The 26,157-nt window shown below is 49.4% G+C and overlaps 1 protein-coding gene across 2 annotated transcripts; it reads right to left on the bottom strand.

The window, feature by feature from the left end:
• Positions 1-523: 523 nt before the first annotated feature.
• Positions 524-20,923, bottom strand: NR2E1 (nuclear receptor subfamily 2 group E member 1). Of its 2 annotated transcripts, XM_084891308.1 has the most exons (10): positions 20,582-20,923; positions 20,178-20,470; positions 15,740-15,885; positions 12,297-12,384; positions 10,598-10,833; positions 9,123-9,269; positions 6,720-6,816; positions 6,181-6,330; positions 5,817-5,922; positions 524-1,988 (listed from the first exon to the last, which is right to left on the bottom strand). In XM_084891308.1, exons 2-10 carry the CDS (start codon positions 20,200-20,202, stop codon positions 1,826-1,828), a joined length of 1,158 nt encoding a protein of 385 aa, XP_084747434.1. In that variant the 5' UTR covers positions 20,203-20,470; positions 20,582-20,923; the 3' UTR covers positions 524-1,825. The 2 variants fall into 2 exon arrangements, with proteins under 2 accessions (XP_084747434.1, XP_084747433.1); XM_084891307.1 differs by having other exon boundaries at positions 20,178-20,923.
• Positions 20,924-26,157: the final 5,234 nt, after the last annotated feature.

Here is a 26,157-nt window from a genome sequence, read left to right as displayed (position 1 = left end):
TGCCTCTGCTCCAGCCTCTGCTCCGTGGCCTTGGCACTTCTGACTTCCACTACCCACCTCTGGCTGTGGGGCCAGTGCCCTGAGATTTCCTGGAAACATCTAAGTGCACATTCTACTGCCCCTTCTACATCTTACTCCCCAATAAAGTTCTTCACACTTTATCTTTTTGATCATTAAATGATTTTAAGTTCCTGGTTAGGATTGAGATGTTGGCAAGGGAGTTAGAAACAGAGGAGTAAGTGAATGAAGACTCTGTTAATCGTCCTCTTTCTTCCTCACACAGCAATTTTTCTAACAGATGCAATTATATTTGAGAGCTGCAGAGAATGGAATCTTGTTTTATTTCTTTATTCATCATTTTACAAATGGGATTCACTGTAAAAAGGAAATTGCCTTTGTAGTTCAGTTCTTCAGGCTGGAGTGCTCTGAGCTTCAATTTTTATACCAGCTGCTGCCACCACCTTGTATCTGGTGGGTGAGAATCAGCCAGGGAAGGAGGCTAAGAAACCAGGCAGAGTTCAAATTCATTTAGATTCAATATACTTTTATTCTTTGTAAATACAATGAAGTACAACCTTTTAACTTCACAAATCAGTTAATTCACTTTGTACAAGAAAAGTTTCAACCTATGATAGTCCAAGTGCTGAATAGTTTTCCTCAGTGCTAGAAACTACTAAATCAAAATGTGAAAAGTACAGCAGCTATTTTAAAATGTTTGTTTCTACATTTTCATAAGTATAGATTGATACCAAAGGAGCAGCTTACAATGTAGAATAGGGTGTGTGTGTGTGGGTATGTGTGCACGCGTGCACACACACATTCAAGGCTTTACTAGAAACCAGTTTTCTAAAAGGCATTTGAGAGTCTCAAGCTGTTAGCAGTGGATCAACCGAGAAACCTCTTAGTGCTCATCTCTTTGACGTTCCATTCAACATCATGTCTGTGCTGGTTTCCTGCCTGATGTGACTCACTGAAACACCAGCTTGGACCCTCAGTGCCTTTGGTTTCAGCACTATTTTAATGGGACAGCAATCTGCCTCAATCTTTCACCTTCCCTTTATTTGGTTTGGCTGTTTTTAGTCTTCCTCTCTCGACTTTTGTTCTTTTAGTAAAGCTCTTCTATTTTTTGAGATGTTATTCAAACTGAAGTTCTGGTGAGAATTTTATTTTTTGTCCACCAATCCTTTGACAAGGTTGCCTGGCCTATGGTATTAAAAAGAAAGAGAAAAGAAAGAGAAAGGCGGGGGTGGGGGTGGGGGGGGAGATAGAGAAAAAGCAAATCTCACGGCATAAGCTACCTTTCACTTATTAACTCAGTTCTGAAGGCCACTTAATGATGTATTACAATAGATGGGAAACTTTTGATAAAACTTTTTATTTTAAACCTAACCATTGTTTTTACAATAAATTCTAGTTCATAAGATAGCTCTCAGGGCTGCTGCATGGTGTTATACACAGAGTTGTATTTGGTTACCCAATTTTATACACTAAAGATGAAAAGGAAGTTCTACTCATGTCCCGGTGTTTGATGGTTCAGATGGATCTTCCAGGTGAGAGGCAGAGTGGCAACCCTCCATTTGTGCCCTGCCAGGGCATGGCAGCCGTGAGTTCTCTGTGCAGCTGGGCCTTCTGGGCTGCCCTGCCCTGGATGAGGCAGCAGCGGGTCAGAGTTAACTGCAACTGTTGTGTCCATGGATGCTTCCTTCTAAAGGCTCCACACCCCCAGGCATATGCTTCCCAAAGGGTTGGTTAGTTGAAGCTTGTTCTCCGTGGGTAGAAGTTCATCAGAGACGATCCCGTACTGAAAAGTGGGAACTTGAAGAGCTTAGATATCACTGGACTTGTACATATCTGAAAGCAGTCTTGTAATTGGTACATTGCCGATGGTTTTTTTGAAAAACACTTCTTCTATGGTGGATGGGCTAATAGAACGTAAAGCTGGCAAAAGCAACAGAAGCTTTCCGAAGCGACAGGGTTGAGTGGGATATCTGGAACGGGAGGAGCCGTGAAAGCAAGGTCAGATCCATTACCACTGGGAATTAACAGCTCATACGTAAGCACACACCATCTCCAGCATAGTTTCCTGACTGGGCCTCGTGAATAGTACACTTCCCCTGCAGCCAAGTCTGGGACTCCGGCCCTATTTATGGTTCTACAGGCAGAAGTGTCCAGGCCTGGAGAACACACATGATGTCAAAATCACATGGTGACTGTCTCGACATTAGCAAAGGGGTTGCATTTCATTTTGTTTGGAGGGGGAAAAAAATGAAGAAACAAGGTACTAAGTTTAGGCTAGTTAATAAATATAAAGGTGCTAGTGCAGTAGCTAGTGGTGGTACCCATGTTTTCTGATTGTGAAGGTTTCTTCCTTTGCTAGGCCATTTCCCTCAAATAAAATGGATCCCTTTTTTCTAGGAAATTCTCCAAATTATTATTCAGGCATTATACTTAGTTACATTCAGGAATAATTCCATCCTTATTACACTGCAAATTGAAGGCTAAGTTCTGTTGGGTGGCAGTGCCACCCAACTTTCATGTCAATGAAATTGACATATAATTAAAGATGTGAGAAATTGCTTAACAATTTTCTTCCTTAATGTCCAACATACATCTGTGTTCAGATGTGCACGTTTCATTTTCCACTGCCTTCAGATGCGTGTAAGCCACCTCCTCACAGTAGCCCTCATGCTTCTTTAGTCAGTTGCCTGGAATCAGGTATCTGTACACTCCCCAGGGAGGGCTCCTGCCACTGAAACAAACCACCTAAAAGACCGAGGTCTGGGGTCACAACCTGTGACTGAGCCAGGTCAACCAATAGCCACAAAGTGCTAGGAACTGACGGACATCAACATTCCTTCCCAGGAGTCAGGTGGCTGAGCACTGAGTTTAACTGCCCAATAACCCCAGCCTGCAAATAAAATCCAGGACAGCAACCATCCCGCTTGTCTCCTGACTTTGAGACATGAAAGCCCTTCTCTTCAACCTGATACGAAGCTGATCATTCATTCTGGACCTCTGAGAGCCTCATTTGGTTCTTTGACTACCCAGCTTCCTGAGCACCATGGATGGGGATCACCACCCCACACTGATTAGTGCAGTATGGAAATGGTGACGTTTATCTGCATTTTCTTATAGGCCTAAATTTCACCACTTGCTCTTCTTGCTAAAAGTTTCCCCTACGTTTCCTGGAAAGAAATCCCAAGATCCAGGTCTCCCTTTCACCTTGGCCACTTACTCTTGTCAATAGCTCTGTTTTCTGCCCCAGGATGGGGGAGAGGCGAGAGAAGCTGCAGCGGGTGGAACACAGCCGAGCTTCTACCACGTCTGCCGCATCAAACTAATGTGCTAGAAGGTTCCAGTGTGAGGAACCACTGGGGGAAGTGATTACTTTGAAAAAGGATGGATTTTGGAGAATTCTTGATATTTGGTAAATAAATAATACATTCTCACCCACTTATTTTATTCTCTAGTTAAGAAGGGGTTGGCTAGTCAGTCAACAAGAATTGTCTATTATATGTGAAGTACAGTACTGAGAAATAATAACAAAGTATGTATATGTGTATATGTGTGCGTGAGAGAGTCACAGAGACACAGAGAGAGCAAGTGTCTGACTCCTCAAAATTAATATTTTAGAATAGCTATGACCCTGATTTCATCCATTAGTAAAAATAACTGGAAGTTTTCACTCAGGTGTAAGTGTTTTGAGCCTGTCAAAGATCCATGTATTTGATATTGAATGATAACATATGATTTTTTTGAAAAGCCAAGTCAAGCCTTCTTCTTATATAACAGATAATTAGAGAAATAGCTCACACAGCTATAATAATGAGCTCAGTTTGCAATGTTTGACTATTAGTTGTTCGCTATGTTAACTTTTCATTTTGATTTCAGATTTTATTTTTCTAGACAGGAAAGTGCTAGAGGAGAATGATCCTGATTTGAAGGAGCTAAGAAATAAGGCATAGTCAGTTTTGTCACATGCATGAGTCTAGGTCTTAATATATTAAATTATAGCTGTGGCAGATATCATGAAACAAGAATTCCATGTCAAAGCAGATGAGTTCCTTCTATGAATAATTTCCTTGTTTTGAGGGTGAGGGAGAAGTAGAATACTTGCCATTTTTTTTAAAAATAGACTTTTGTTAATTTGTGGTTTAATTTTCTCAGGCTTTCTCTCTCTGATTCTCCTCAGTCACCTCTCTGGCACCTTCCTCTACCAGCTCCAACGAGCACCCCTCATCCCTGCCATTCATGGACACCAGCTCCTTTGTGGTCCCCTCTATCAATCAGCCTTTCCAAATTCTCCCTCACCCAGCCTCCCCCAACTAGAATTTGTCTCTCCCACTCCCCACTTTGCTTTTCTGTCTTCTCTGCTCTGAATTGGAATAATACTTCTACCTATTTCATGCACCGGTAAGTGTCTTATTCTCTGGTGCCCCGCAGTGCTCACCAGTGAAGGCTGGACTGATATCATATTCTTCTTGGTTTGATGTTCTTTAAACCTTAATGGCTCTAGATGCCAAAGGTCAGTTCTAATATACAAATTAATTTTTAGTGGGGAAATTATGTACTGCTTCATTCAATAATTTTAAACATATATTCAGTGCCTATTATATACATATTGAAATTTAACATGGATTTTAAATTTAAAAACCATGGCACTTTAATTTAGAAAAACATATACACATTGCACCAGCACACAACACAGTTTTAATGGTATTCCATGGACAGAGAACAGTTTTATTCAATAAATTCAACAGAGGATTTGTAATAAAAATAAGAAGATCCTAGCAGAAGTGATATTACTCCAAACCGATATAGCATAAGGGAGGCATTGACAGTCTCCATTCATCTGATTAAGTTATTCCAGCACAGTGTCTGTAGTGATATCGAGATGATAGAGACAGGCTTCCATGGGCTTCCCGTTAAGACCAAGCTAGCTTTCTTGTTCTCTCTCTCTCTCTCTCTCTCTCTCTCTCTCTCTCTCTCTCTGCCCCTTCCTCCCTCCAACCCTAAAAGTCCCATTCTCTCTCCATAGCAATCATTTGGCCCTAATAACCATAAATAAATAAATAAATAAATAAATAAATAAATAAGCCAGCCAGCCTATAGAATAATAAGAATAGCAACTCTGTTCTAACCTCACATCCACCATAGACCTAGCAAGCTCCACAGCTCTTTAAAGTCCTGCTTTTCCCTCTAAAAATGGAAGCAGAAAGGTCTATACCCCCATCGGTGGGCAATGAGGAGGACTGCTGAAGCCCCTGTGACTGAGAATTCCTACAAATAGACAAGAGCAGCTCTGCCAATGAGCCCTGCTTGGCCAGTATAACCTGGTGGGTGCAATGACTCCAAGTAATTCAACAGCTATCAATCAGCAGTTATGATGGGGGTACAGATGGCCTCTCTAGAAAGTTCTCTGGTCCTTTTATTTGGGATTGACATCCAAAGAAAGGCACTTGCCTTTTTTCAAAGGATAACTTTACTACTCTCAACTCTCTCAACTATAACACGTGGCCTTCACTGTTATCTTTCCCACATCTGGGTCCATTCATACAAGCTGTTCAACTATTATGATGGATTAACTTGTTCAACCAGGTCGGCTGCAAGGCATCTGGCAATCTAATTGCTAATCTAATTTTATTTGCTCATCTCACCCACCATGTGATATAGGTGAGCACATAATTCTGAGTAACTTTATTGCCTGACAAGAGAATAATTAGTCAGAAAGTTTGAACTGGCTTATGACTCCCTGCTCACACATGCACCATGGGAACAACCCTCTTAAGGACACCTTCAGAGCAAACAAGAGTCACCTGGTATGGATGTAGCTGTTGAGAGTTAGCTGAGCCTCGTCTTGAAGAGCTGCAATGGCAGCAGCATTCCGGAAGCTTCTCAGTTCAGAACCACTATGTGTAGGAACTAGAAATGAAGACCAGGAAACTGTGATAGACAGCACAGGAAATGCAGGCGTGAAATCTCCTCTCTGAAGAGAATAGCCAGCAGGAGAATGCGCAAGTCCTCATGGCTATGGAAATGAGGCCAGACTAACAGTATCAGCACCATTCAAAACTATCACTTGTTTTAGCAAAGGTAAAGCTGGAATTTGAGGTGGCTGAATTAGTGATGTGGCAAAAGTGGGGGGCGGGAGAGAAGAGACAGGGGTTTGTGTCTACTTACCAGCTTTGAAAGTGACAATGCATTTCAGACAGGCAAATTCAGTAGCATCTAACCGGAGCTGTCTAAACCGAGCCACCACCTCTTGTAAAGCCTGTATTTCAGATATAATCTTATTCAGCTTCTGGGAATCTGTGTTGTCACCATTCATGCCTAGAATTAAAACATGGAATAAATGCTATAATATGAAGGCATTTTTTCATAATTTAATATTGATTTTTGACAAAATCCTGCATATCAATATCTTTTCAATTGTCACTCTAAGCTATCTGATTCCATGTACACTGGCTATATTGTATGAAAGTTAATATAAAATCGTCTCTTGGATGATAACAAACACAGTAATTTGCATTTAAATAACAATGCAAGCAGTCATGAATACAACAAAACAACATTATTTGCATTTAAATATAGATTTATAAATGACAGGTATACTCCATTGTTCAGTGGGAATTTGTTATTCTTTACATGTTGTTCTTTTTTCAGTAATGTATTTTTATGGTAATTTCTACAACAAAGTCATTAAATTGTGCAATTCTTACCAGATACAGCCAGTAGAGTGTTAGCATCAACCGGAATGGCCCATTGTGCTATTCCTAGAACAAACAGTTCTCTCCAAGCATCTTCCAAAAGCATCAGCTGTCATACAATAGATGTATAATATAATATAGCGTGTAATTTATAAATTTATAAACAATTTCAATATGTAAATTTCCATTATTTTAAAAAGTGTTTTAAATGCTTGTCTTGGTAATTTTTCCTCTGAATATTTTTATCTTTCCCTTGTTTTCCTTTTTCAAAAGGTGCCTATAGATAAGCACAGGCATCTGAGAGTCAGCCATTCTAATCCTCCAAAGTTTGCTTCCTTTAGGAAAAGGTTTACCCTTCTGGTCTTCCCATTTATTTGTTTCTAAACACCTAGAAACTTCTCCCAGAGACTCAGGCTCAATGAAATGCCACCAGCAGTCCAGCAGGTGGATACCCCTCCTATAAAATGCTGGTATTTTCAGGGTTGAAGATTCCAGAGTCCAGTTACGAATCTGGGTCCTCATTGTCCTGGTGAATATAGGGTGAGAGAGGGAGGAGAGAAAGAGAAAGAGAAAGAGAAAGAGAAAGAGAAAGAGAAAGAGAAAGAGAAAGAGAAAGAGAAAGAGAAAGAGAAAGAGAAAGAGAAAGAGAAAGAGAAAGAGAAAGAGAAAGAGAAAGAGAAAGAGAAAGAGAAAGAGAGGGAGGGAGAGAGAGAGAGAGAGAGAGAGAGAGAGAGAGAGAGAGAGAGAGATCTCACTAATTCCCAAGAGGCATGCAGGGAAATCAGGGTGTAATTATGTTAATCGGGCTTTACTGAGTTTACCTCATCTCACTGACTGATTTTTCTGAGGCTCATAAGTGGACAGCATCAAGGTGCTTGTCATTTTCATTCTAATAAAATATGCTACTGAATATTTAAAATGAAAATCTGGTTCCTTTTCCAAATGACTATACTGGATTCCACTTCACTGTAGTTTGCTATTTGTTGAAGGGTTTCCATCGAAGGGCTGAGTATCAGACAGTAAATAAATTTTGTTTGAATTAAAGAGTCTACAAATACTTGTTTTGAGAGAAAAAATAGCCAATTCTCTCTCTCTCTCTCACTCTCTCTCTCTCTCTCTCTCTCTCTCTCTCTCTCTCTCTCTCTCTCTCTCTCTCTCTCACACACACACACACACACACACACACACACACACACACGGCAAATGATTAGAGCCAACCAGCTAACCAGGTCAAAGATAAAACTTAATCATCTTGAAAAATGTGTTTTTTGAAAAATCCAGCCAATTCTGGATGATTTATATGAAAGGATTTCCTTTCAGAAACTAAGCTAAATTGTGAAGGCTTGTAACCAAAATCAAAAGGTTGAATTTTCAAAATGCTTTCTTTTTATTACATTGAGTACAAAAAAGAATATTTTAAAAATGCAAGGTAAACAGTATCAAATTCTGGCCATGTTTGAAAGTCCAGGTCATGAAAAAAAAAAAAAAAAGAAGAACATTCCATGCTAGGAGATTAAATGTCTTTAGCACATTGCCAGGTCTTTCTGTAGGAAATGTACTTCATATTAAGGGGCCCTATTATTCCTTAATTAGGTATAAAATGAATTAAAGAAATAAATCCTTTGCTTTTAGAACTACTTATTAGCCTTTTGGGAAATTTGTCATTAATTCCCAAGAATACAGCCAAGGTTGTGAACACTTCATTCTCTTCCTTTCCCTTAAGTTCAGAAAAATTCTGGCAGAGGCCATTTCTGATGCCCCTAACAACAAAATTTCTGGGTTTTGGTACAATGCAGTTTTTAGCAGCACAAACTTTTATTGCCTCAGAATATCATTTACAACCGCAGAATTATGCACAATGCCCATTTGTTTACAAAATGTCTAAAAGACTTTAAAAATCTAGAGAGAACTTAGCCTGCAACACACCCTTTAATCGTATACGCTGGTAAATTAGTGGCCCCAACCCTATCACAATGAAAAAACATAAAGCTGAGCATACAGAATAGTGAGACGAGCTCCAAAAACCTTAGAAGAGAATACTCTTCTATTTCTCTCAGTTCCAGTGTTCTAAGAAAGCACGGTCTTTATTAACAACTTTTAAAAAGTCATTCAGAATTTGTGATTACATTTGAAGCTTCAATTAAACTAAAAAACGTTAATGCCCTTGTTTGGTTTTCATCAACCATATATGAAGTTTCCAAATTAACATAATTACATTTCTTAGGAAGGTCCATAGCTAGATATTCTAAACCCGTAGAAAGGAGCTAGCAAAGACAGATCCCTCCTTTCGGTTAAGAACTGGTGCCTGACCTTGGTGGTTTATTTATCCAGGTTACCTACAGTTCCATAAGGCTGACTCCTGTTGCTTCTTCCCAGCTTCCTTCCCTCAAGACCTCTGAGCCCTCTTGGTCATACCTGGTCTTGCAAAGACAGGGTGGAGAAAGCTGGTACACTCTTAGCCCACTTGATGCTCATAAAGAGAAGCCTGGCAGCTGATTCACACACTGACTCTGTGGCCACTTCATAGAGATACATGGGGGTCCCATTCACTTCGTGGGGGTACTGGGTGGGGAAGAAACAGAGAGACCAGGGAGTGAGGAAACCACAGCTTTGCAAGAAGAGCCAACTCTGTGATTTTCTAATTAGAACAGAGGAGGAGATAGGAACTTGGATGTTCTGCTTAAACGGGCAGTTGCCATAAGGGCATAAAAACCAAACATCGTAGCTTTAGAGTTTGGGAAAGTGTTGGGGGGAGACCCCATTTCCACTGTGCGGGCCTTTCCTTCCAGAGGGGCCTCTGGCTTTTTATCCCCGGCAGCAAATTTTCCTCGGGCTGAGCCAAGTGCCAGGCCTGTCTCCCCATTTAGATAAAGAGCTGCTCACATTTGTGTACATAAAAATAGATGTGGAAAAAAGTACAAATTAATAGGCATCCCAAACACAAATATGCATACGAGTATTTTTAGAAAGGATTAGTATATTATGGAAATATTTCAATTAGACATCTTAATCATTCACAGAGCATCCCCATTCATAACTGACAACATATTCATAACACTACTTTCCCAAGCTTATTATACCCATCAAGGGTAAGGAAGCAATATTAAATACCGTGTGTGTGTGTGTGTGTGTGTGTGTGTGTGTGTGTGCGCCCAGGTGTGTGGCTTCCCTGTGGAGCGGGGCTGCAGCTGGCCCTCCTCTGGGGGAGATCCAGAGCCCCTCTTGGCCTGGGGCGGGAGCTGTGGGCAGGTACCAGCTGGAAGCCTGAAGGGTAGTCCCCAGGCGGCAGCCTTTTGAGGCGGTTCTGGCTGTGTCCCCGCCAGTAGAGAGCCTGGTGTAAACCCATCCCTGAGGCTCAGAAGGGAGTGAGTGAGCGGAGACTGGGAAATGATGTCAGCTTCCACTCTCCTCTCGGAGGTTAGTGACCCATGGCTTTGCCCAAGAGAATAGACCCCTAATATTTGCAACTCAAGGACTCTTTTCCTCCTTCTCAAAACAAATGCCCACTCTTCTAACCTGAAGGGGACTTCCTAGGCGGCCTGCTGGGCTCAGACGGCTCCGCACCAGGGCCCTTGCCAAAGGTGCAGCCTCCCTCCCCTGCCCACATCAAACGCGCTGACAGGGCCTCTGGGGGAGTGGGTGGGGGAAGGACAGGGTGCCCGGGAGTCCACGTTTGTAGCAGCTCAGAGAGTGACTGTACTGCACACTCAAGTGTGAGCATCTCTGGCTCCAGGGAGAAGAGCAACAGGCCCAGCGCTCCCTGCAGCCTCGGCCTGCATCCTGCGAGGTCGCCCCATCTGTTGCCTGTCCCTATTCCAGTTCAGAAGGAATAGGTGCCCCTGTGTCCCCCCCCCTCCACTCTTCCTGGGACTCCCAGCAAGACCCCTGACCTTGGGCGTGGGCTGAGCCAGGCTCACGAGGGTCTGGCGCTCAGGCGTGGCGGACACCGTGGCCAGCTCCAGGCCGTGCGGCTCCAGCTGCGTGACCGCGGTGAAGAAGGCCGGGGCGGGCAGCGCGGCCGAGGGGAAGTGCGCGGTCGCCCCGTTCTCCTCCTTGTGCCCGCGGAAGTACAGGGCCACCTGCTTGCGGATGGTGGACGTCCGAGGGCCCCGTTCGTGCTGCACCGCTGCAGAGACAGACAGACGGACACAGGCCAGGGATCAGAGTCTGGGAGACACACAGCCACACGCGCGCGGGAACAGGGCAGGCAAGGGCACCCGGAATGTGGGAGCGCTCTGAGGGGAAGCCCGGCACCAAGTATCAGGTTAAGGACATGCCTCAAGCAAAACTATGTGTTCTCTGTCCGTGAGAGCACTCTGGGAGGGGCTAGCTAGGGCTCCGTGGTCCCCCTTCCCTCTGCAACTAGACTTGAGCCCTGGGACCCTGGGGGATGGGACAGGGGGAGCCCACCTCAGAGGGAGTGTGCCTCAGGAAGGCAGGGAGATGTGACAATTGCCACCAACAGCTTAAACAAACAAATTAATTCAGGGCAATCTTCCTTTCGCCTAACTTGACAACTTGTCAATACACAAGTTCATCAGGTTGGACTCGCTCTCCTGCTTGGGAGGTTGAGAGGGAGAGGGGGGAGGGAAGCACTCTCCCCAGTAAGCTGCTGTGCCTCCTAGAGCTGCCACCTGGGCTGCCAACGCCAAGCCCACTTGGCACCCAGTACTGAGGCCCGTTCCTCTCTCCAGGCCATGACCACCCCACCACCCCACCTTGCTTTGCCCCGGCCTGGTGCACTCTTGCCAGACCCCCACCTGGCACCCAGAATCCTAGTTCTTGCTGTGCAAGTATAAGAGCCTTCTGGGAGTTGGTGTCCGAGGCACCCATAGGCCTAACCCAACCTCCCCAGCCCTTTCTGTAAAACCGAGGGAAAGCTCTGGAGAAGCCCAGATCCCCACACTGGCGGTGCCAAATTTGGAATCCTGTTGAATTTGCAATTAGGGACTCAAAATTCCCCGAGCTCCTGCTCCTGTCTCTGTCCTCCCTCCTCTCACAAGTCAGTCTCCTAGTCTCTGATCTCCCCTTCCCCCAAAGGCTATCCAGACTATGAGCTCCTGCAAGAGGCTGTGAGGAGGGTGAACTGAGTAATTAAGATAAAGGCAGCCAAACCGGTTTGGCTCATTGACTGAAGGGTCCCTGGTTTGATTCTGGTCTGGGGCATGTACCTTGGTTGCGGGCACGTCCCCAGTGGGGGAGGGGGATGCAGGAGGCAGCTGATCGATGTTTCTTTCTCATCGATGTTTCTAAATCTCTATCACTCTCTCTTCCTCTCTGTAAAACATCAATAATAATAATTTTTAAAAGATAAGAGGCAGAGTGGGGTCCCAAGGAATGCTGCCTTCTTGGGGGTGACTGTGGAGCCCAGGTTTCCAATGTGGGCATGGGCCTTGCACTAGGAAGTTCAAGAGGGTTGGGATGGGGCTCATGCTAAGAGATCAGGAAGGATATGACGAAAGCCTGAGACCAGCATCTAGAAAGAAGTGCTGGGGAGACGGTTGACATGCCTAGGAGTGCCATGTATCCCCTGTACATATATTTTGTTTATCAATCAACGCTGTTAGAGTAAAAAGATGCACTGATTACCATCTTTGTTCATGTTGACTTCCAAACACTTCTTGAGCCGACATGCCCTGCACTGGTTCCTGTGTGTCTTGTCCACGGGGCAGCCTCCCTGGAACAGAGCGCAGGCCGTCAGCGGCCGTGGGCCTTCAGATGGTGACGCAAAGCCGGCGCTGGGTGGGGAAACAGAACCTGCCACCTACAGCTGGGTCCCGGAAGCAGTGAGCCCTTGGGCACCAGCAGGGCCAGGAAAAGAAAGGACTGGGGTTCCCAGGGCTACTTCAAGAGGACCAACTCATGACTATGACAATGCTCAAGTTGGAAAATCCTTCTCCAAGCAGACGAAGAGTCACAGCCCTGGTGTGCCAGACTCTGCTGTGCTGGGAGGAGAAGCTCCCGAGGGAACCTCCGAGAGTGGAGAAACTGGGGTGAGGCTTTTTCAGGACCCAAGACAGCGACCTGGCCCCATAGGAGGAGGCCTGGGCGCCCCTTTAGGTCTGGAAGGATCCCTGCCATGGCCCCCTTCCACTAGCTATCTTTCCACTTAGGGTCTTAGTCTTCCTCTCTCTTTCACTTTCTGGGTGAGCCCATTTATTTGTCAGATAAGTATCTCCCATGTATTCTCTACTCTCCTGTTTTCTCACTCTTGCCTTTGTACTGAAAGCTGTCCTTATAAGCAGCATGGTGAGAGTTATCTTAACTCTCATGGACACATAGTCATTCTCAAGTGTGTTGAGGCAGAAGCCAGAGAGGTTAGGAGGGCAGGGCCCCCAAAGGAAAGGGTGAGAAGGGAAGAGACCAAGCCCTGGGCAAAATCTAAAAATACTCTCCATGTAAATATGTCTAGAAAGATAATGTGATAAACTGACAAAATGATAACATGGGTTGAGAATATTAGTGTGATAACTGGGAAAAGAGGTAATTGCTGACTTAGAAGTATTTATCAGGGACATGTGAGAAAATAAATATTTTATCTAATGCATTTTTATGTGGAAATGCTGGCCATTAAAGGGGAAATTTACAGAGAAATTTTTTTTTATGAAATTCATTCAGTATTTGGTGTTATTACTGAGGAAACACATACATAGCTATATAAAGAGTCACGTATATATTATATACAGAAAGTACATAAGTTTGGTGCTCTCTGGTGTTTATATGAGTTGCTACTGTTAGATTTGCAATGAGAAAAAAAGAGAATAAGTAAATGTATTTTTATTTTGCTTCATAATACCAAAATGTTATATATGTTAAAGTTAGAGTAAGTACATTTTCTAAAATATCCCTTGGGAATAATTACACATTAGAAAACAGTTTTATAAGATCACACCCCTCTGGTAAAAATGTTGATTTTTAAAATAAATACAAGGCTGGGGGTTGTAACAATTTCTAAAGGTCTTCGTTGCTGTTAATAATAAGCTGAAATATTATCTACCTAATCTTAGAATAAAAGAGAGAAAGGAAAAAAAAATTTTTTTTTTTTGGTTCCTAAGTGAATTCTTCAGAGCATCTTTGCTGGCCAGTGAAATAGCTTAATGTAAAAAGGCTTAAAGAAGTTATTATTAAATGCAATCATATGCCTATCATCAGACGTTATTCCCCAAATATATTCTGTTAACATGTTAATGCAAAATGGAAGCCTTCATTAGTTTTTAAGAGTGTCTCCAAATCAGATCATATGTATATAAATATCTGGAGCCCGGGGAGAAGGATGAGTGCCTCCACTCCGTGCATTTATTCTCTCTGCAAGGAGACAGCCACCAAGCCTGATGAGTCTATTATCACTCCTTTACAAATACTTGGACTGACATCAGCGTGTTGATAGCCAACCCCTTTGAAAATATCAAGCATTAACATCTGAGATTTTGATTCCCCAAATCTGTGCCTTGCGTAAAAGTAAAAGACAATTTAAGTAGAAACTTGCTCGAATCTGGCAGCCCACAGCCATCCCACATTCCTGTGGAGCTACTGGGCTACAGCGCTCTGTGTGTGTGTGTGTGTGTGTGTGTGTGTGTGTAATGTGATGTGCCCATATGGTAAAGCCAGAAACTGAGACAGAGCTGTGAATCCAATAAAACAAGAACAGGGCAGGAGAGTTCCAAGTAACTTATCCAAATACAGATGTCTTCTTGTTTTTGTTGATAATCCAAATCTACCAGAAAGTGATATAAGCAGATATGGCTTCAGAAAAAAATTGATCGATTAGCACCAAACAATATATGTGGCTGTATATATGTGTGTCATATTTATACATAGATATTAATTAGTGAGAATGTTTTACCAGTTTGGTCACCAAAGGAGGACTTCTGACTAATACACTCCCCAGGGTCTTCTGGGGAGTCAAGGTTGTGGCTCTGTGCTGGAGGGTCTGTGTGCGGGACCAGAAGGCTGATCCCCTAGGTCAGTGGTCGGCAAACTCATTCGTCAACAGAGCCAAATATCAACAGTACAATGATTGAAATTTCTTTTGAGAGCCAATTTTTTAAAACTTAAACTTCTAACGCCACTTCTTTAAAATGGACTCGCCCAGGCCGCGGTATTTTGTGGAAGAGCCACACTCAAGGGGCCAAAGAGCCACATGTGGCTCATGAGCTGAAGTTTGCGGACCCACCATGGCTGTAGGTTGAAATAAGCCTGTTACTGGCCTGGAAAATGAGTCAGGGCTTCTAGTCGCTCTCCCTGGCAGCTTTGGCTCACGCTCAGTCTATGCCCGGACTCCCCTGTTTCTTTGAGACAGTTCAGCCTGCCCAAGACCAAAACACAACCAACCAGGCACATCTCAGCAGAGACCAAGGAGACTCGGGAACCTGGGAGAGGGTCCCGCTTACTCCTTCCTTGCTAGCCTTCTCTTCCTGTTCGCTCAGCCCTTTTCTTACAAGGCTCAGCCAGAGGCAGAAGAGTTGAAGGGCACAGCCTTTCACAGAACACATCCTCTCTGTCCCAGTGGCTAACACTCACTTTGAGTCTCAACCTTGAGTAGGATGCCCTGTGCCCTTCACCTCTGCCACCCCAGGGATGGGTGCTAGGGATGGGTGTGGCGGACAGACAGCACCACGTAGCCCTTTCTCCTGCTCACATTTGAGGTTTAGATGTTTAAGTCCCTTAGGCCCCCTGGGCTGGCTTTAGCGCCAATTGGAGAGGGCCTTACTCAATGTCAAAATGTTAGAGGATTAAAGTGTTTGGGGGTGGGGAGGCGGGACGCTGGGACTTCAGACTTCCTACTGCAAACTCACGGGGTTTTCCCTTACCCTCCACAGCCAGCCCCCCACCTAACCTCCCCCACACACCGCTTCTGCCCCGCTTCTGCCCCGCTTTACCCAAGGGAAAGGGCCCCAAAGAGTTGAGTCTGTGGCGAGAGTGAACCCTAGAAGTCAAGGTCTGGGCTCTCCTGCGCAGAGCCGTCCTCCGGCACAAACAAAGGAGGGGCAGGCAGCAGAGGGGAGCTGTGCGATGCAGCCTGGCTAAGGTACCTGGTTTCCAGATTTGCAGACGTACGTCCTGTTCCTTCGGATACTCCGTTTGAAAAACCCGGAGCAGCCGTCGCAGGCGTAGACTCCGTAGTGCTTGCCAGAGCTGCGGTCACCACACACTTTGCAGGGGATGTCTAAAATGCGGCCTGAAATCGCAGGAGAGACAGGGAAGGAAGGGGGCAAGGGGCGATCAGGCGAGGAGGGCGGAGGAGCGGGAGGAAAGGGGAGAGGGGGAGAGAGAGAGATGCTTAGCAATCTGACCTCTGAGGGGATTAGCACCGAGGCTTCGGTAAAAGCAAATAATGAAGTGATTTTATAGTCAAACTTTTTTTCCCTGAGCAAGTGTCAGTTTCCTACAATGAGCATTACTCATGCACCGCTACATGTATTGGGGTCGCCTCTAATCGCCGGGCCCATTGGGAATGAAAGGTTACCGCAGGCCCAGGCTCCACCAACTTGGGCCGCCGGCCTCCCTCCCCCGCGCCTGCAGTGTGAGCACAGAAAGTTGCTGGTAAGCCGAGGAGGCAAACTGGACACGTAAACCGGGAAGAGAAGAAGCACAAACGCGGCTGGAACCGGGATGGCAGCTGGGAGGCCATCGCGTTTTCCTCCAGCCAGCCGCCGCGACGTGGTTATTATCAGGACGATTATTGTCATGCTAATACTAGGATGATTAATGATAATAGGAGCCGTGTTCCAGGCCCAACTTTCGCTTTACCTAGGTGCTCAAAACGCTCGCTGGGACGCTTTTGAGAAATCATTTCCTTTAGGAAAACAACGTCTCCCCAAAGTTAAGCAGCCGTGGGCCGGCAGGGCCGAGGAGATGGACGCCCCTGTGTGTGGCCGCCTGGGCAGGTCCTCCCGGAGCACCTCCTATTCTCCAGCTTCTTCCTTCAAGGACGCGTTTCCACCCTGGGGTCCTCTGTGCATCCCTTCCTCCCTGGTTTCCCGCCGGCTGTCCAGGGCTGACCCATTGCCCTCGAGTCTACACTGTGGTCCCCCCGCACCCCCGTCCATTGGCTTCCACAGTCGCCAGATGGAAGGGAACTTTCCCTGAAATCCCCCCAGGGCTGGGGTGCCCGCAGACTTTGAAGGAATGTAAAGGAGGGGATAATATTCAACAATTCCGTGTAGGGAGGGAGGGAGCTATTAGGGACTTACAGACCCTTCCTCCCACAAACAGGGGGAGCACTGAATAAAGTGTTACTTTAGTAATAATGATAGTTCCTCATCATTAACTCCTTAACACTTAATTTTCCTTTGCTGCCCATGCACAGGTCTCCGGTCTGGCCCCGGCGGCCTGAGGCCGGAGGAAACTTCCCAGCTGCCCCCTGGAGCGCTGGGCGGGCGGGGAGAGGCCGGGGTGAGGGTGGCTGGGCAGGGAGGTGGGAACTCGCCGATGGATCCGGCGCGTCCCGGCGGGCGGGCACCCCCTGCGGTGGCCTCGGAGGAGCGGCGGCTGGGGCAGCGGTGGAAGGCTGGGGGGAGTGGGGGGAGGGCGCGGGCGGCCCGCGGGGAGGGGAGGGGGGTCGGTAACCACCAGGCTCGGCCGGGGTAATTACAACCCCGCCGAAGCACCTGCCTATAGAGCCACCAGTGACCCGTCAAAAAGAGTAGCATGGGAATTCGGGCGGTGACAAAGGCCGGCGGGGAGGCGCGCGGCGCGGCGACCACCGCCTGGGCACCCCCCCCCCCCTTCCTGCTTCCCGCAGGGTGGGAGGAGAGGCTGTGCAGGGGGAGGAGAGGCTGTGCAGGGGGAGGGGCTGGTGCCTCACCCCTCCGTCTTGTCGCTGCGCCCGGGGAAGCTCAGGGCCCCCCAGCAGGGACTCGCGCCTAGCTGCACCGCCGCCGAGGTCTGCAGGCAGGACATTTGGTTTCTGTCATTTGCAACCAACCTCCTGTGCATAACTCACGCCCTTTGCCTCCGCTGGGGTCCACGTTCGGGGTCCGGTCTCCCCCGCGGCACTTTTGCAGACGCCCAGATGAGCGCGCAGAAGCAGCAGGGTAGGGGCTCTTGTCCCTGCTTGCCATCCAGAGGAGGCCAGGGCACACACCCCCAGAGAACCCCGAAGGGGTGGAGGAAGCACCCGGCTCCTGCTGCGGGGAGGCCCGTCCTCGGCCTGGCCCGGGGCCGATGGGAGACCCGCTCCCCGCCCCGGGCGGGCGCGGAGGGAGGAATGCGAACATTCCAGCGCCCGGCGGCGGGCCTGCGCCTCTGCCCCCGCGGCCCGGCCCCGTTAAGGTGACTGGGGGTCACGAGACAAGCGGGTTGACCCCGTTGCAAAGCTCCGGGTTTAACACACCGAGCGAGCTCAGCTCCGACGTGCGGCCGGCGGGGGTTTCCTGTGGCTAGAGAACCGTCCTTCCCTCCCCGCGCCGGGGGGTCCCCTCAGGGCTTTGTGTGTGTCATAATTGCCTAAAGATATATGGCAGCTTCGATTACTGTAATTACCATCAGGGGCTGTTGAAAGAAGTTAGTCCGGGCCGCAGGGGTGACTGGCTGCGGTCTGGTTACCACCCAGGCGGGCTCCCCGCGGCCGCGCTCCGCTCTCCAGCTGCCGGGCGAGGGCTGCGGACCTTGGGCCCGGCCGGCGGGGCCTCCCGGCTGCGCGGCCCTCCCGGCCGGCCCGGGCGGGCGCGGGGTGCGGGGTGCGGGGTGCGGGGCGCGGGGTGCGGGTGCGGGTGCGGGTCCTTCGCCCCTAGAAACCTCCGAAGTGGAGGTTGGATCTGCGCAGGGGCGCCAGGCTCCCGTGGCCAAACTCAGGCTCTCGGGAAGTTGGAAAGGTCCAAAGTTTTCCCGATGATCACACGGTCTTTCCCCCCCCCCCCCCCCCGCTTTCTTTCTTTCTAAAGCCTGGAGGGACCACCGCGTCCTAGTCCTGGGCACGCGGACTGGTCCCCAGCGAACCAAGGGCTTCTCGTCCGCTCCTTCTCGCGCCTCCGAGGCCTCCCCTTTCACAAATGCCCCGACCGTGGCGGCTCCGGACCCCGAGTGGGTGCAAGAGTCGGAGGCTCCTTACTTCCAGGGAGGGCGGCGAGGGGGGCTGTCGGGGTGAGCAAGCAGGAGGCCTGCAGGGCCCAAGGCTTGGGTTTGGGCAGTGAGGCCCGGGATGCCGCTGGAAAGGTCTCTCTCCGCGCCTCCCGAGAGGGACCCTGCACGCGGGAACGTGGATCCTGCACGCGGGAACCTGGGCCACACAAACACGAGCTGGCTCCCTCCCCAGAGGGTCCATCAAGCCGGGCCAGAGCAGGCCGGCCCTCTGGTGCGGGCTCTGATGCAGATGCAGAACGCGGTTAAGGCTCCTTCTCTCTCCCCTCTGCCTAGATCTAACCATGCTTCCTTTTCTCTTTTTGTTCACGTTCATTTTGGTCTAATTTTTAAAAGGACAAGACCCAAGCCAAAACCATCAGACAAAGTGAAAACACGACCCACATGGGATGGGCAGGAATCGCACCCCCGTAAGTGGGACTTTTCTATCAGTTCTCAGAAGTGTCTCTAGGACTCTGCCAACTTTCAGACTCCCGATAAGATGATGAAGATAAGGGAGGGGGCACCGAATATGCTGCAGGTGACAGCAGCAGCGGCCGCCCCCAGCCTTGGACCCAGGACAGGGCAGGCCCCGGAGGCGGGAACGGAACCGCCCGGGGAGATCCCAGCATTGGGGCCTGCCTGTCCTCGGCTCCGCAGGCTCGGGGCACGCCGAGGCCCTGGGACTCCACCTCGCCCTGCACTAGGCCAGGCCGTGGTGCAGGGGCGGCTGGGCACCAGCCTCGGCGGGGGCTCGCGGTGGGGGGGACCGCCGCCAGCTGAGCAAGTTTGAAGGAGAAACCCGCGGGAAAGGAACAGGCCGCAGGCTCCTTCCTCCTTGGAATTAGGGATTTGGTCCTCTCTTCGCTAGGGCGGCTCGCCATACTTCAAATTCCCCGGGTATGACCTATGCGGATTTAGGATTAAGGGGAAAATGTGACTTTTAAACGGTTTCTGCTTCCCAGTTTGCAGGATTATTCGAAATAGCTCGAAATGGGGTGCAAAGCATTCCATTCAAAATCCGCTTTTCGCAGAGTTGCTTCTGCGCTGCGCCGCGCGGAGCTGGGAGTTTGGAGCGAGCAGAGGACGGTGCAGCCGCCCGGGCCGAGGCCTAGTTCCGCCCCCACCGCCCCCTCTGCCCGCACACAAGTGGAGGGAACTCGCGGGACTGGTGGGCTGGCTGCAGGGGCTGCAACCTTCCCACCTTGCGGGAAAGAGGAGGGATCAAGAGGTTCAGAGCTAACAAATTGTTCTTCCCTCACCACGAAACGCTCCGGCTCACAGTCTGCAAGAAGCTGGGCCAAACATGCGCGCCCAGGGAGCCCCTCTCCCGGGTCCCAGTCGCTGAACTCTGGGCAGGACCGCCCCGGCCTCCCCGCCCGGCCCAGCGGCGGACCCAAAGGTACCCACTTGTTGATCCGGCCGGCTTGCTCATGCTGGCGGCCCCGGGGCGCAGCGGCTGGTGGGCGCCGCTCGAGTCCCGGCCGACAGCGTCCGCCTCGCCGCCGCCGGGCTCCACGGCTCTCCAGCCGCCCTCCAGCCTGCGAGGCTCCCGGGCCGGGCAGGGGGGTGGGTGTCCGGCGCGCGCTGCTCCCCGGGTTGGGTAGGGGGGTGGGCGCTCAGAATTCGTTCCACCGTGCAAATGCAAGCATCCTTAAGTTTCTTCCCGGTTCTTGCAAAACCGCTGCTTTGGGGGATGTTGCCTGATATGGACACACACGCATGGACAGACAGATGGAGAGACGGAGGGGCAGACAGACAGAGGAAGGAGGGAGATCGAGGAGGGGTGTTAAAGGACACAAATGGAGACGCACGAAAGCGGTCTTCCTACGGAGCAACGAGAGCCAGATTCCCCTCTTTCTCCATTCCTGTCTGTCCGTCTCCACCGTCTCCCTCTGCGCCAGGCACGCCGCGTGTGGACAGCGCTGTGCAGACCGCCGGTCTTCCGAGGAGAGAAGGAAAGCGGCCACAGCCTCCGGGCGGACGGGCGCCCAGGGGGACCGCTAGATGGCTGGGCAGTCTCCCGAAGGAACGGGCTGCCGGCTCCCGGCTTCCGGGGACAGCGGCGCTCGCCGCGGCTCGGGGCCCCCGAAGTTCATTACCCCGCGACTCTGTGCCCGTCGCCGCGGACTGGGCCCCCTGTGAGATCCCCAGGAGCTCTCTCTCTGACAGGCAGCCGCGGGGAGGGGACTGGGGCGTCCCTGGCCCACTTAGCTTTTCCCCCAACTCCTGGCGGGGCCTGACGTCAGCCATGTGCGGGGCGGGGGGGGGGGGGGGAGGGGGAGGGGGTTAAATGCTAATGATATTAATGAACCTCCCAGCGGCTCCCGGAGAAAATGCAGGCGCTCTGGGAGCCGACGCGCGAGCGTGGCTGTGAGAGCGTGTGTGGCTCTGTGCGCGCGTGATATGGTGAGGACAGGGCTGCGCTGCTTGTAACAAAAATGAATTATTATATTTCATGGCGAGAAGGGAGGGGAGGGGGGAGGGGGCTTTCTCAGAACGCCTTTCCCCTTCTCTCTCCAGACGGATTCATGGAGGAGGACCGCGGGGACCCTGTGAGTGGGGACACGCGTGCCGGATGCAGCCACGGAGGAGGTGGGCTCATTCCTGGTCCCGCGCCCTTTCTGTTGGGTAAAACTTGGATCTGGCCCGAGGTGAGTAGTTACTTATTTGCAGCTGCCTAGGGAAGGCTCTGGCTGAGGGCGCTGTGTGGGGGCTGCAGGTCTGGGTGGGTCTGCGGAGGCGCCGCGCTTCCCGCCCGGGACCTGGCGGGGTGCCGCCCGCTGCCGGAGGCCGAGCGCCCCAGCCAGAGCAGAGCGCAACTCCGGCCGCGCCCCCAGCCGCCCCGGAGCCGCGGAGGGCGAAGCTCCCCTCCCGAGCTCGGCCCGGCTGGCTGTGCTGGCCCTCCGTCCAGGCCCCAGGGTCCCAGAGCGCTTTCCCGCTTCCGCGCGCCGGCCCATCCCCGCCGCCCGCGGAGCTGATGCCGGGGCTCCTGCTGCGGTTCCCCGCGCGGTTCTATAGGGAGCGCGCCCAGGCAGCCGGCGACTCCGGGTCTCCAGGAGATGACTTCTTAGGGAAGCCCTCCCAGCAGCTTGAACTTGTCCAGCAAGGGCCAGCCTTTCCTCCGGGCTAGGCCGAGCCAGAGATCAGGGGTCACACCCCTGCTTCCCAGCCCTGCGCGGCAGGTTGGGGAGCAGGGGGTGGGAGTAGGGGTGGAGATGGGGGGACCGGTAAGAGCCCAGACCAGCACTCTGCTTTCTCCCTGCCCACCCCCTACCCCACGGTCTTCAGGCTCAGAGTCAACCCGGGCTTTGATCCCAGTGAGTGTACAAGGGAGTGCTTTCGCCTGTCCCACCGCCCTCCCGGAGCCCCAGCCCCTAACAGGGCGCATGGCGCCTCTGCATCCTCCAGTGCCCGCTGCAGCGGGTGACAGCAGCTTCTGCAGGGCCGGCACCTCGGAGCCCGCTGCCCTCTCTAGGGTCGCGCAGCAACCAGGGTGGGGGCCGAGGACATCCTAACTGACCCACCCTCGGTTTTCCATGTTGGGATAAGATTAGGAAATGGTGAGGCAAAACCATAAGCCTGCGGGGGTTTTTGTTTCTGTTTTTGTTTTACGAGGCAGGACAAGAAATCAACATTTTTTGACAGCCAAGTTGGGCGGAAGCTGGAGCAGCGAGTCCCGCAGGCGACAAGGTGCAGACTCGAACTCGGGCTCAGAACGGAAGTTCTTTCAGGGAGAGGTGGTAAAGACCCAGTTATTGCTGCCCCAGGCTGGGGCTTGCGGCCTGGGGTTCTCGTTCTGGCCAGAAATCCACTTGCTGCCACCACCACCCTCATGTGGATGCAGGGGTTAGGGTGGGGTTTGGGGGGGAATAAGTATAAAAAACTTCAAGAGTGCAAGTAATTTATCTCGGCTTCAGCCGAAGGCTGGTGTCAGAGAGTAGATCTGGGCCCGTCTCCCAAGGGAAAGTTGAGAATTCTATGGTGAGGAGACCCAGAAGGTTTTGCAGGTAGGAGGACTGGCTCTCCAGGGGTCCAAACTCCTCCCATTCCCCAACACTTTCACCCTGCTGGTGTATTTGTAGGCATCAAAACTTTTGGGAAATACGCATGAGGCTCACCTGATTATCTCCCAATCAAAATGGCAATGTTCCTTCTTTCTCCTGTTACCAGTTTCTAATCAAACAGAATGTCAAGAAGTCCTCTCAATAGAAGCACACACACACACACACACACACACACACACACACACACCAACAGCCTGTTCTGCGCAAAAGGCACACACCAACAGCCTGTTCTGCGTCTGCCCTCCTGCCTGTAATTATCCTCTTGCTTTGCATAAATCACAATGCAGTTCTGAAATCATCACGATGACTTTCTGGCATGATTGGTTCGGTGGCAAGAGTAAGGACAAGATCCATGGTAGGTGGGCGGGGCTGGAGCCAGAGTGCTGGCTCACAAAGCCGCTGCAGGTGTAAGGGGTAGACGCCTGCGGCCTTCCTGGGTGCAGGTGAGAGCAGAAAGCCTCTGCAGGGCAGGAATTGTTACTTTTCATCGTCCTCTCCACAGGCTCCAGCATGCTGTTCGACTCTTAGCAAGTGTTGCATACTCGGCAAATGTTGAGAGAACAAATGAAGGAGGAAAGTCACCTGCAGATTTCCCAGGAAGCTTTTGGAGGCACAGCAAAGCTAAACTACTGGAAGCCAGAAGGTGGTGTGGTTCAGACTCTGTCCCAACTAGTTGTGTAACTTTGGGCAAGTGACTAGACCTCTCTAGTTCCCTAGAGAGGTGCCAGATCATTATATGTAAGACAACTATGCCCTGCTCAGTCTTAACTTTCACAGATTTTTCCTGTACGCTCTCTAAGGGAAATGATTGATAAGCAGCAAATTGCCACCTATCTCAGGCATACCTTTCAACAGAGGTAAGATCTAAAGTTCAAGGATGAGTTTATAGCGGTGACTTTCAACTGGTGTGCTGCAAGAATTTTTAAAACATGCCATACCTGACTATTTAGTCAGGGGCACTCACCTCTTATCTCTTAGATTGTCAAATTAAAAAACAAAAGTCATCTGGTGTGAACAAATAAAAATTATTTCTATTTTTTGGTCAGTTTGGCATATATATATATATATATATATATATATATATATATATATAGTAGAATTTTAGTAATTAGCTTATGTGTGCCATGAGATGAAAAAGGTTGAAAATCACTGGTTTATAGTGTTTGCTTGGGAAGCTAGTGGAGCCATACCCCGTAGGTACTTAAGCCCTTCGGACCAGATTCAAATGTAGCCTCTGACTTCCTCTTTAGCCTCTTATGAATATGCAACTCTCTAACAAACCAAAGCCAAAAACACAGGGGAGGCATCTTCTATTTGAGGATGTTTACATTTTGGTCTGGAAGATAAGAAGTAAGAACAGGAGAAGAACCATGGAATCTAAGGGTCTCTATGTCCATCAACCAATCCCCACCATTCATCAAATACTGAGCACCCCCTATGTGCCAGAGATTAATGACATGACCCCTTCTCAAGAAGGTCACAGAGGGGGCAGATACATAAGAGGTAAGTGCTGTGGAGCAGATTAAAACACAGGACTCTCTGGAAAATATACAAGGGACCCTAAGCCAGTGTGGAGTGGGGTAGGCTGTCAGGGAATGCCCTGGAAAGCTGCCCTTGTGTTAGGAAAATTTACTGCTGCTGAAAAATGTGTTGTATTGTAGTTTACTCTTCTGCTAATGCCACTTCCCATCTATTTTATTTTTATTATTGTCACTAGGTATTTTTCCAATCCTCACCTGAGGATTTTTAGAGAGAGTGGAAGAGAGAGGGGAAGACAGAGAGAAATATCGATGTAAGAGAAACATATTGACTGAGTGCCCCTTCAGGAGCCTGATCTGCAACCGACTACTTGCCCTTGATCTGAATCAAACCCACTCTATCCACTGAGCCAAACCGGTTAGGGCACTTCCCATCCATTTTATAGGGAAAGTAGAGTCTGGTTCACTAAGATTGTTTAAAGGCACAGTACATTGTCTGAGTCAGATCCCTAACCTCTCTGTTCACAAGCTTCTCCAAAAATGTTGTCATCTTTCTCCATTCACTGTCCCCTCATTCTTCTAAATTTAAACAGCAAAGAAGAAAGAAAAAGCTTTCTTAGCAGCAAGCAGAGCTGATGAAATTGGTATGAAACAGAGACTCCTTCCCCAACCAGTGACCAGCCCTCCTTCAGAGGCCATCTACCTCTGGAGATGCATTTCTTTAAAATGACCTTCACTTCACCGATGAGCTGAGTTGAGAACCATTCAGACACAGGAAATGGCTGTGAAAACATACCAGCAGAGTTTAGCTGAGGTTTGATGTTCATTCTCAACAAGACACTGACATGAGAGTTTTCATTTATTTGCTTATTTACATGAAGAAGAAAGCTGGTGTTTCTCTCGCTTCCTAGTCATAATTTAACCTGTGGTTGTTGCTTCCCCCAGTGGGTGGTGAGTGAGAGAGAAGGTGGGTCTGGGAGCAGAGTGTCTAACAGGCAGCAGGTATTCAGTGAGGGCTTCTAAGTGACAGAATGCAAGGCACCGTCTCATCAGACTTGCCCCTGATTCTGTTGTGGTCCTTTCTTCAAGTTGTTTGTCTCCCATCTAACTCTACTCAGAAAAGGAACACTGAGAAAGAGCCAGAAAGGAGGCACAGGTGTTCCACAACCCTATGGGTAGCATAGTTTTCCTTGGACTGTGCTGGCTAAGAGTTGTCAGTGCGAAGATGGCACTGCTAACAGCAATGGCACTAAGACATGCTCTGTGTGACAGCCCTCCCCACCCCCCTCCCCTTTCTCAAATAACACGTCACGTTTCCCTCACCGTCACATCAGCAGAAGAAATGCAGGTCTACAGGCAGGCTGCCATTAGCACCTTCCAGAGTGTCTCTGCACTTTTATATACTTCTGGCCCCAAGAATAATCAGAAACATCTTCTCCCACCCGTTACTTTATTTCTTACATTAAACATGTTATTTATTGGTACCCTGCCTTGTTCCAGAAAGAATTCACTGTGGTTTGCATGTCAAATTGCTTTCATTTAAGACCTAGGCTCTCTCTCTCTGACCTGAGATGTATTTATTCATTTACTTTATTATTATTTTTCAATCCTTGCCTGAGGATATGTTCATTAATGAGAGAGAGAGAGAGAAAGAGAGAGAGAGAGAGAGAGAGAGAGAGAGAGAGAGAGAGAGAGAGAGAGAGGGAGATGGATGTGAGAGAGAAACACTGATTGACTGCTTCTCTTGTAAACACCCCAATTGGAGACAGAAGGACAGCCTAGCCATGAGCCCTGTCCAGGAATCGAACCTAAAACGTGTCCATGTACAGGACCATGCTCCAACCA

This window comes from Pipistrellus hanaki (genome assembly GCF_964339955.1).
Source record: "Pipistrellus hanaki genome assembly, chromosome: 7".
Classification (NCBI taxonomy): Eukaryota; Metazoa; Chordata; class Mammalia; order Chiroptera; family Vespertilionidae; genus Pipistrellus; species Pipistrellus hanaki.
The sequence above is the reverse complement of the archived record's forward strand: the minus strand, read 5'-3'. Positions and strand labels throughout refer to the sequence as shown.